The sequence below is a fragment of the Laccaria bicolor genome, genomic scaffold (assembly GCF_000143565.1).
Source record: "Laccaria bicolor S238N-H82 LACBIscaffold_64 genomic scaffold, whole genome shotgun sequence".
Taxonomy (NCBI): Eukaryota; Fungi; Basidiomycota; class Agaricomycetes; order Agaricales; family Hydnangiaceae; genus Laccaria; species Laccaria bicolor.
The window spans coordinates 6,214-16,468 of NW_001889935.1; the positions used below are offsets into that span (position 1 = coordinate 6,214).

Below are 10,255 nucleotides of genomic sequence, written 5' to 3' on the forward strand. Positions count from 1 at the left end.
AACGAGCAAGAGTAGAGGTCGGGACTGGGAATGATGGATTGCCGAACGTAGATTGATGCGTGTTAGAGTGAGCATCATGACCATAGCCTGCGTACAAATCAGGGTTTGGCCTATAGTCTTCAAGAACATCCTCAAGATAAGATTTGAAGCAAGAGAACATACAGAAAGCTCACCGTTGACATTCTCATCACGAGAAAGGTTCATAGAGCTTATCTCCGGACTGGCCGCGTTGCTGTGCGAGATTGAGAGATTTTCCAAGTTCACTGAGCTTACATATGGATTGGGAGGATATGTATCAGGGAACAGAGTTGAAGAGTGCTGAAGATTAGGCAGGGATGATGGTGGCATTGTATTGGGTGAATTGAAACCACCTCGACAAGGCTCTCCTGCTTCCCGAATCAAAATCAAATCATGTTCAATTGAAAGAAAACCATCCTACTGGTGGGGGAATTTCTGGAACGGAAGTTGGCTGAGGGGGAGTATGACGAGGCCATATTTGAAACTCGGAGTGTCAGACTTCGCAATGCTCTTATGAACGTTCATATATCTTCACCGTGGACGTACTTTCACAGGCTGGTCACAAGTCTTGACAATCTGGACAGATCTTAGCTGACCTGTATCAATTATCTGGACGTCGCGAGTCATCGTGATCTGTAGCAGCGTGTACATGTACTGGATGCTCCATGTTGCAATCATGTGCGCTTTGTCCAGGGGTTCGAATTCGCGATCGATAATCATACCTTTTCGATGTGGCCAATGAGCGTGCCTGCATTGCAGTTCTAATGCAAAGGTACATTCTCACTATCATTAAATAGGTCAAATTTGGGCTGCAAGTTCAAGATATGACTTTCTAATGAACCCTCGATTTTAGGTGCAAGGAAAACAATATTTCGAGACTTTAAATTCAGATACGAGCTTCACTACAGCTGAAAAGAACTACATTGTGGAGAGTTGATACATTCGCTAAAAAACAAAACCAACTTGAACATTTGCAAAGAAAGGGGACTGAAAATTGTTATCAGCAAAGGAACCTGTAGCTTATGGACACACCCACCAGGATCATCTCTGGAGGAGGATATCCGGTGTCGACGGCCTCGGTGACCCTTGATAGGTAACTGTAAAGTGAAGTGATACCGATGGATAACTATTTATTTAAAAAAAATAGGCGTACAGTTGAATGGCTAACTCGAAGGTCTTCTTTCTGGCAGTAGGACGAGAAAGAACCGGAACCCTGGTTCCAATTTGGAACACCGCCAGCTCTCCGCGCCAGGGTGTACTCAGTTTGACCTTGAGCAGAGTTTGGTTTACTGCCATGGTCGGTTCACTATAGCTGATGATGACAATATTTGTGCCCTCGACCGTGACGCGGGCATGATGAAGTTTGGGAGCGAGGTTGGGTTTGGGTTTGAATAGGCCCATCACATCGATTTGGTCGATGTTCGGGCTTCTGTCGTCAGGAGCATCGTCCATCATTGGAAATGCGCAAAGGCGGTGGCCAGACGTGTTGTACAAGGAGTAAAGATATCTGTATGCAGCGACATTGAGGTGCTCCTGAACACTATTAGCATATTCAAGAGGAGTATTATTGAAAACTAACCCCATCAGTCGCGGGAACGGCATCGCAATCCATCTCCACTAGTGTATTGTCCCCCGCTAAGTCAGACCTTGAAGAATGGGGGAGATGGTTGACGTGTGAGAGACGTCCGCTACAACGAGGTGCTGAAGCTGTTTCCTGAGAGAGCTCGAGAGGTTCATAGGATGTAGCGCTGAGGTCGTAAGACTTGTACGCACCATGTTCAAACAATGAGTTTAAAGTGGGTTTGGGATCTGGGACGCGGACATATGCAACTTTTGGGGAATCATTTATATACCTGGAAGCTGTCTAGTCTACGGCTTGGACATGTGTTCACTCAAGGGCCTTTTAGTTTTCAGTCAAGTCGGTCATGATCGCGCATACCTGACATATGCGCACATCCGCATCGATATCTCGACTCTTCTGGATGATCTGCACTCTAACCGTCTTTAGTATATCTCAACACGAGGCTAAAGACATGAGGCTCAGGCTATAGCTAGGACGCGGAATGTACGAGTTCGAATTGGCAGTAAAGCTAAAGCTAGCAATACTTTTGGTGTCCTTAACCTGGAGAAAGAACAGCCCAATTTTGCTAACCAAGGAGCTCTGGGCTGCAATATCTGCTAGTTGTTATAATTACACGTCTAGATCTCAAGTATTTGTGGCTGGTGCTTTATCAATCGGCTGGCCCGCTGAGCCGGCTCGGCTACGAAAAGGGACTACGTGTTTAGCGCCCCTTACCTTGTCTTCTATTCTAACTAGATCAATGCATGTGCAGAGGGAACTGTCACTGTTTCAAATTCCGAAATTTTTTGGGGGTCTCTGGACGTGAGATTCACTTCGTTCTTGAATCCCCATTCTTGCCTCTCCACCATCCGACTCTCATACTATGCGTTATCCTATGAATCATTTGGGTACCAAGCTTGTAACAACGGATGTCCCTCTTTTGAAAAGTGAAGGACAAGTTAAAGGGAGCGGTGCTTCATTTGGCAAAATTGCTTTCTCGCCAGATGGCAAGCTTGTAGCTATTGGTGACGCTAGTGGCCGCTTCACAGTAAGTTACATCTCCATCATATCCTTCCGGTAAACTCACCAGTATTCTTTCGTAGATTAGACGCACTTGGACTACGTGGGGACTCCTTAGGACATATGAGCTCGGGTCCAAAATTCGGGACATATGTTGGCACCCCGTCCAGTCAGACACCTTGCTTATCGGCTGTGGGTCAGGGAATTTTTATTGCCTAACAATGGAAGAACAGGGTGTAAGAAACTCGATACCTCGCCGAACTGAGCTATGCTGATACTGAATGTCAGGAGAAAGTCATTCGTCTATGCTGATACTGTTTACCCAGATTGTATCCAGATCAGAAAATCAAACCAGTCCATCACGCAGCTCTTCATCTTGGAGACTTATTAGAACTGTTCAGACCCGTTCATTCACGAAGTGCTCCATTTTATGAGCGATACATCAACTTTTTACACCGAGTGAACACCAACCAAAAAATAGGTACATATATGTTCGATTTCAATTATCATTTCAACCTCATTTACTGATTACTCGTCAAAGGCGATTTGGAGGAAACATTCTTGAAGACGTCTATCTGTACATCCAATCTTTGCGCCATTCTCGCTGATGATGAGAAAGTGCGCCAACTTGTTAATGAAATGATATCGAGCCTAGATGCCATCGCCAAAGAAGATGTTCGAGGGTCTCGGCTTGCGGCTATGTTGGACCCTACTCTGTCAGGGCACACGACTGATGCGGATTCGATACCTTTCATGCTGGGCAAATCAGCTTACCAACTTCTTTGTGAAATCATTCTTAGGCATCGCAACGGCGACTTGGTCAAACCTACTCACCAAGCGATATACCTCAAACAAGTTTCTATTCATGGGGTCTCCTACGCCACCTGCTCATCCCGTGCTTTTCGAAATAGCACCGTAATGTTTCGATTGCATGTTGTCTCACCGTACACACCAGAACTCCATAAAGCAGGGGTGATTGATGCAATATTCAAACATTCACATGGTGGAGTTGAAAGCTTCTATCTGATTGTGCGAGAATATCTCCCCTTGGACCCTACCAGTGGATGCGTGGATCCTTTCCGGCAGTATGGGTTTGCAGGAGGTTATCTTTGTAATCGACAGCTGACAAGTCTGCATGTCCTCGAGCTCAATCAGGTGATTTCGCACTTTGCCCTAACAAAGATGCGACAGGAGGGATATCAACATCTCATCCATGTTCTGCCAGTAGATCGTGTAAGTCTAGCTATCATGATCCGAAAAGAAGTTCTAATCAAGTTCTAGTGCATGTTAGCATTTTCTGTTGAAAACACATCAATGTAGGCCAGAAGTCCCTCAACTCGATTTCGTGGCTGGATTCATGGGTATGGCCGGGGAATGTTAAGTGTACAATGCAGAACGGATGTACTGTAGGTGATACAACCCCCAATTCATACTCTATACCCGCGGCTTGAATTATGGCCGAAACATGTCTCGACAAGGCCGCCTTCTTGTCCGCCAAAGCAGATGGTCGGTGGGAATGCTATGCAACAAGAGAAAGTCAAAACTGTCTTCCAGGAATGGGTGAAGTGTGTTAATGTCAAGCTCACCTTTGTCGCCAACAGCAACACTGCCATTCGTATCAATTTCGATACTCGCTCGGGCTCTTGGCCTCAACAACGCCAACGAGAACACAAAGAAAACAAAGAGGATGGTGACGTCGAGGGTCACAGTACCCCTGCCGATTTGTTGGCCAGCATCTGCTCTATAAGTAAAGAACACTGCACGAAATACGTTCAACTCGGCAATACATTCAATCTCTTGCATGCCGCTACATCTTACGTCAGCACACATCGATAGAGCATCGGGGTGGCAGGTGTTTTGAACAAGTATGGAAAGCACAGTTGGGCTCGATACCCCGCACTTTGGACCTCAAAACACGTCGATTCTAGATCTATGCCAAATCCTGACCCAAGTGATATAGCTGCACTCGATGAGATACCTACGAAAGCTCGTGACACCGAGATTGATCAGGTTGCTGAAGCCGCTCGTTCCGAGCTCAGAAGACAAGCGCGAGAAACAACGAAGAAAAGGAGAAGCCACATCGGCCAGACAGCCAAGAGGTTATGGATACCGACGAGGAGAAAGCCAAGGAAGCGATGATCGACCAGCCAAAGATCGTTTCTTCAACGGCCAGGCTTTACCTAATGACTTCCAGGCACTGGCTACGTGCAACAGATGGACACGCACCTGCCGATGACGACTATCCGGGAGGCGTAAACTACGGGGAGATTACACAGGTAAGTCGGTGAATACTCACATAACGACAAAACTGACGTCTTACTATAAAGAGACTAAGCATCTGCATGCCACACATGGCCAAATCTTGAGTGAACACATGCCCTGAAGCTACAAATTCAGAGCATTGTTCCATGCCTGCCCTGCGAGCAGCCTTGTATGCTTCTGAGATAACCAGCGCGAAGGACTTGGGCCGCAAGAAATTCGGAACGGTCGCTTTGACGCGATCAAACCTTTCCTTCAACCATAGTGCGGGTTTCACTAGATTCGGGAATTCCGCCATTTGACTACAACATAAGTATGAGAGCGACTTTCAAAGGACCGGATACGCACTGGGTCAAACGTTGGTGGATGTAATCGAGTGCCCAACTCCCGTCTCTCAGGTGACCGCACAGGGGGTGTCCCAAGTCGTTATAACGCATGATATGCTTCAGCGGATGCATACAACCTTCCAAACCGCAGTATACCATCTTACCCAAGTTGGGCACATCATATGCGCTAAAGCACCTCCAGTCGCGTCCATCATTGATCTGTATGGTCGTTTTGCTGCAGAGAAGCTTACCAGACGAATCATACCCCATGCGCGTGTTCTCAAAACCGGGGTTCACAGCGCTACCCCATATCTCTTTAGTGGAGCGGACGTTGCGTTGATACCATCTCGAGATGAGCCCTTTGGTTTTGTAGTTGTCGGATTCGGTAGGAAAGGTGCACTTGGTGTAGGAGGTTTGGGATTAATGCTGGGTTGGGTAGGTGTCATATCGTCGTTGATAACGCGTGATAGCTGGAGGGTGGGGATAACGGCCATCTCTCCCTTTGGTAGGCGCTCATGGAGGAGTTCTTGGCTGCTAAGAGAGCTATGCACATAAATCGTCGGCACGGATGCGGTCATCTTTACCTATAATACACTCAATTCAAACAACCTTTGTTTGCTGTGAGCACCCCGTGAATGATTGCATAATGTCGGTCTCACACTCGTTGATGGGCAGCCACTGACCCAACCTTACTTGAAGCCGTCTCAACCTCTATGCGTCTCACTATCTACTGCCGTCCTCCTCGCTGGTTTCCGGAGAGATATCAGGCACAGGCTCTGAGACTCGTTCACCAGGCAATGAGTTCCAGCGTCAAGGATGAGCTCAATGCCAAATTCGGGGTCGACGACTGGCTCATGATTCTCCAGTGCGTTTTCGTCATCTATAGTATTTGAAAGTCCGGTTCGGTCCGGTTTTTTGATGCCCAGGGGCGTTAACCGTAACCGTAACCGGTCTGCCTTTTCCCCAGAAGTCAAAAGACCAGACCGGACCGCAAAAAGACCGCAGACTGCGGTTTTTTGCGGTCTATAGACCGGTTTCGGTCTGCATCAGTTTTAACCGGTTTATGACCGGTCTTTAGGCCAATATTTTAAAATTATGAATCGGTAAATTTATTAACATCTCTAATAGCTTCAAAACGAGCCCAAGAACGTTAAATTCCGTTAGGAATTAGTGCTTCTATAAAATAAGTCTGGTACATCTATTATTCCCAAAAGTAATTTACATTTTAATTCATATCTCTCTCGTTTTTTTACCAAATCGTACGTTCTTGGGTGCGTTTTAAAGGGTATTTAAGGGGCTACAAAAGACCGGTCCAAACCGGTCTTGACCGGTTCACGTTAACCGGTTTTTTTGCGGTCTTTACATTTCAAAAATAAAAGACCGTAACCGCAGGTCCGGTCTTTTGCGGTCTTGGTCCAGTCTGGTTACAGTCTTTTTCCAGTCATGAGACCGGACTTCCAAACACTAGTCATCTAGAACTCTTTTTTTGCACTAACATTCGTTCAAGCGACCCGCCACACCGTTCCAGCTTGAAAGCGGGGCGCGTTCACCCGACAGGCGATCACATAACGCTCTGGGGTTTCCAACGTGGTTACAGCCAGTCACTGTTCTACATGCACATCTACGTCGCGAACGACAACGCTGTTGAATGGGGCGAAGATGATCGCAAAGTGTTCAGCCCGGCGTATTACAACTATTTGTGGAGTGGATCCGGAGATCAGGTCGATTCACTTATCCTAGCTCTTCGACATGCCCTTACCTTCTAGTTTTCTCTCTCTCTAGATATTTGAAAACGACGATCACACGCGTATGAAAGATGCGTAAATCTAGATCTTATGGTTTGAGCCCACAACCCAGATCTACGTGCACGTCAGCATCAACATTTGCGACCGATTGCCCAGCACTGTTGATATAACACCTACTTGCGTCATTTCTTGCAGCCACAATTCCTACAGTTTGATCATGACTATAGCCAGTATATATATACCCACACCCCACTCCATTCGTACATATTAATTTCGCACTCATAAATTTGTACTGCTCAACAGTTAACACAATTCTTGATATTTACTAGGGATACAACAGGATACAACGTCAGTACTCATCTTACCACGTAATCTATTTTTAGCAATCATCGGGGCTGCAATCCTTTTCTGGAAATCATCGGAGCTTGGCGTGACTCAATTTTGCCACGTTTTGGCCACATTTTGATCGGTGGATAAATTGCTAATATCTTCACCTCTCGAGCACCACAGAAATGGTAACCCAATTGGAAATTCATCTCAGGGATGTATTCTGGTATTAATTTTAATATATTCACTCCCTGTTTCGGTGCCTGTGTGTTGAATATACTGTGATTATCTTCCCCTTTTCTCTACATGAATCAAGCAGGACAATTTATAAATAACTTCCTGTTCATGATCATGGATAAAACCTAGACAATTGAGGGCATAATTTTAAATTTTTTCAAGTTTTCTCTAGCGCCTTCATGATAAAACAAGATTTTATAATATTCTGTGTTTATTCACATTTTTCCCACAGCTTAAACAAGCCCACTCCCCCAGTGTCTGTGTCTAGATTGTTTTCACATGGTAATGTTGATAGGCGCGCTGATCCGTTGATCCGCGTTGCCATCAACCTTAAGCTCATGATTCCCGAGGTAGATTTTTAATAGAAAATCTTTATCTTAGTTACTTAGAGCGTGTTAAAACTCTTTAATAACATTATCACATCTCGTATGCAATGAGGGTGTTCCATTGCGTGAGATCGCAAAAGGAACCAAGTGGCTTCTTAATATCTTGTTTTCACGTGCTTGTGGCTGAACGCATCACTTTTGCAGAGCTTCACATCCACTGGGGTAGACCATTCTACGTAGACTGATGGTGGACTCGGCCTTTTCCGACTTTCCACCAGCCTCATGTCAAACAGCTCATCAATCACGGACCGTGTTATTTAGCCACGTCCCTGAACCTGCCCACCTTTGTCGCGCCTTCTTCCGCCCATCTTTGTTGCACCTTGGCCCGCCTTTTTCCACCCATCCTCGTAATAAAATGCTACTGGTGTATTTTGGTTGACCTAACAGGGCCATTCAAAAATGAGCACAGCTCGCAGCTTGAGACGTAGCAAGAGCCATCAGCTTACATAACGTAGATTTAAGTGTCCGCTCAGGGCGGTATCCGTTTGTCACGCCAAATTTAACATCGAAGTTTCCTCATCGTTGTTTGCTGCTCGCCGTTTCCAACGATGAGCTTGAGTAAATCTTTTCTTTGTGGCTCTAATTTGGCGCACTCTTCAGCAACTCATAGCTAGAACTCAAATATATTATTTCCAAATTTTCTTCAATTTGTAATTGAGGTAAAGATACCCTGCTAGGTTGAAGCTGATGACACCAAACGGTGCTGGAAGTGTTTTGGCGACGTGGCGTACAACGAGGGAGAAGACCAGAGAATTCCAGAGTGTGTCAAATCAGGGGTTAGTAAAGATGAGAGAGCTGGACCCTGGTGCCTGTGCCTTCTCTGTGGACTCTGTAGACTGGTCTACCCCAGTGGCTGACATGCCCTCCACTTTTGATGCATATGCGGGAATTGCCGTACATGGCTTCCTCATAGCCGCAAACTCGTAGTGATCGTCTTTTATTTGTATATTGGATAACTTCCCATAAGGTTTAGAAACCTAGATTATTTTTCTAAACTGACATGCCGCCGTGCCGTTTGCCAAATGGGTCACAATCTGTCAAAGTTGAACTCCGCTTGTCATTGAACACCCTCTTCTAGATTTTAATCTAGACGAGGCCCCCCCCCCCTCTTCTAGTTCTAAATCGAGTGAATAAACCCTTTTTTCATTGTCCGACATCAATCGATCTCGCTTGGCCCTGTTTACATCTCGTTGATCTCTGCTCATAGAGTCGTCTCTCTCGAAGACGCCTCACAACTAACGCGCCTTCTGCGCCTGCTCAAACCTCACCAATTTACGGAGAAATGTACAAGTTGCAAAGTGGTAGGTCTTCCGAAAAGTTTTTGACAAATTTTGACCCTCAACAAACACCGGTATCTTTGCAGAGAGCGGATACTTGACTTGTAGAATGCAGTCCACGGGTCATCGCTGACGCAATGGTGGAGATGGAGGAGGTGAATATGACGGGTTTTCTCCAAGGAGTGGTGTTAATGGAAGATATAAGTACGTTGGCGATGTTTTATGTCCTTCAGTTTCAAATTCACCTCAGTCACTCTTTTTCAAGCCTACTACTCTCATTTATTACCCTCCTTTTCGATGTCTAGTCCCGAAAATACCACCCAGCAACAAGCATACATCGACGAGAATGGGAACCATTATTCTCACCACTAGTGGCTACCACTTTATTTCTATAACCTAGACCCAAGCCTAGAGGGTCATTTCTATAACTTAGACTTAAGCCTAGAGGCCATATCTATAATGCTTAGGATTTTTTGAAAGGCATTTCAAATGTAGGCCTGTGTATTTCATAGTGAATTTTCCATAGATACCCAGCGCATTTTCTGCGAAATTTCAAATGCAGCCCTGGATATTTCATTGCGATTTTTCAATAGATACCCTGGGCATTTCATTGCGATTTTTCAAATGTATCCCTGGGCATTTCATTGCGATTTTTCAAATGTATCCCTGGGTATTTCATTGCGATTTTTCAAATGTATTCCTGGGTATTTCATTGTGATTTTTCAATGGATACCCTGGGCATTTCATTGCGATTTTTCAAATGTACCCTGGGCATTTCATTGTGATTTTTCAATGTATCCCTGGGAATTTCATTGCGATTTTTCAATAGATACCCTGGGCATTTCATTGTGATTTTTCAAATGTATCCCTGGATATTTCATTGCAATTTTTCAATAGATACCCTGGCGCATTTCATTGCAATTTTTCAAATGTATCCCTGGATATTTCATTGCGATTTTTCAATGGATACCCTGGCGCATTTCATTGCAATTTTTCAAATGTATCCCTGGATATTTCATTGCGATTTTTCAAATGTATTCCTGGGCATTTCATTGCAATTTTTCAATAGATACCCTGGCGCATTTCATTGCAATTTTTC

At 45.1% G+C, this 10,255-nt stretch overlaps 5 protein-coding genes across 5 annotated transcripts in view; 3 read left to right on the forward strand and 2 right to left on the reverse strand.

The window, feature by feature from the left end:
• The window catches only part of LACBIDRAFT_334442 (uncharacterized protein), a gene marked incomplete at both ends in the record, with an annotated part of 3,142 nt that extends 1,348 nt beyond the window's left edge, over nucleotides 1–1,794 (reverse strand). The window contains 8 exons of the mRNA XM_001889244.1: nucleotides 4–87; nucleotides 174–318; nucleotides 565–627; nucleotides 741–779; nucleotides 1,055–1,115; nucleotides 1,172–1,551; nucleotides 1,598–1,732; nucleotides 1,792–1,794. Coding sequence (XP_001889279.1) covers nucleotides 4–87; nucleotides 174–318; nucleotides 565–627; nucleotides 741–779; nucleotides 1,055–1,115; nucleotides 1,172–1,551; nucleotides 1,598–1,732; nucleotides 1,792–1,794 — 910 coding nt within the window. The remainder of the gene's footprint in view (nucleotides 1–3; nucleotides 88–173; nucleotides 319–564; nucleotides 628–740; nucleotides 780–1,054; nucleotides 1,116–1,171; nucleotides 1,552–1,597; nucleotides 1,733–1,791) is intronic.
• Nucleotides 1,795–2,462: 668 nt separating this feature from the next.
• On the forward strand, nucleotides 2,463–2,911 carry LACBIDRAFT_314783 (uncharacterized protein; the record flags this gene model as incomplete). The annotated part of the gene is made up of 3 exons (XM_001889214.1): nucleotides 2,463–2,627; nucleotides 2,683–2,835; nucleotides 2,888–2,911. 3 exons carry the CDS (start codon nucleotides 2,463–2,465, stop codon nucleotides 2,909–2,911), a joined length of 342 nt encoding a protein of 113 aa, XP_001889249.1.
• A 1,191-nt stretch (nucleotides 2,912–4,102) lies between these two features.
• On the forward strand, nucleotides 4,103–4,738 carry LACBIDRAFT_314784 (glycosyltransferase family 5 protein; the record flags this gene model as incomplete). The annotated part of the gene is made up of 2 exons (XM_001889215.1): nucleotides 4,103–4,369; nucleotides 4,436–4,738. 2 exons carry the CDS (start codon nucleotides 4,103–4,105, stop codon nucleotides 4,736–4,738), a joined length of 570 nt encoding a protein of 189 aa, XP_001889250.1.
• Nucleotides 4,739–4,838: 100 nt separating this feature from the next.
• Nucleotides 4,839–5,295, reverse strand: LACBIDRAFT_314785 (uncharacterized protein; the record flags this gene model as incomplete). Its single annotated transcript, XM_001889245.1, has 3 exons — nucleotides 4,839–4,856; nucleotides 4,920–5,160; nucleotides 5,207–5,295. 3 exons carry the CDS (start codon nucleotides 5,293–5,295, stop codon nucleotides 4,839–4,841), a joined length of 348 nt encoding a protein of 115 aa, XP_001889280.1.
• Nucleotides 5,296–5,298: 3 nt separating this feature from the next.
• LACBIDRAFT_314786 (glycosyltransferase family 5 protein) lies at nucleotides 5,299–5,739 on the forward strand (the record flags this gene model as incomplete). The annotated part of the gene is made up of 1 exon (XM_001889216.1): nucleotides 5,299–5,739. One exon carries the CDS (start codon nucleotides 5,299–5,301, stop codon nucleotides 5,737–5,739), a length of 441 nt encoding a protein of 146 aa, XP_001889251.1.
• Between the last annotated feature and the right edge of the window lie 4,516 nt (nucleotides 5,740–10,255).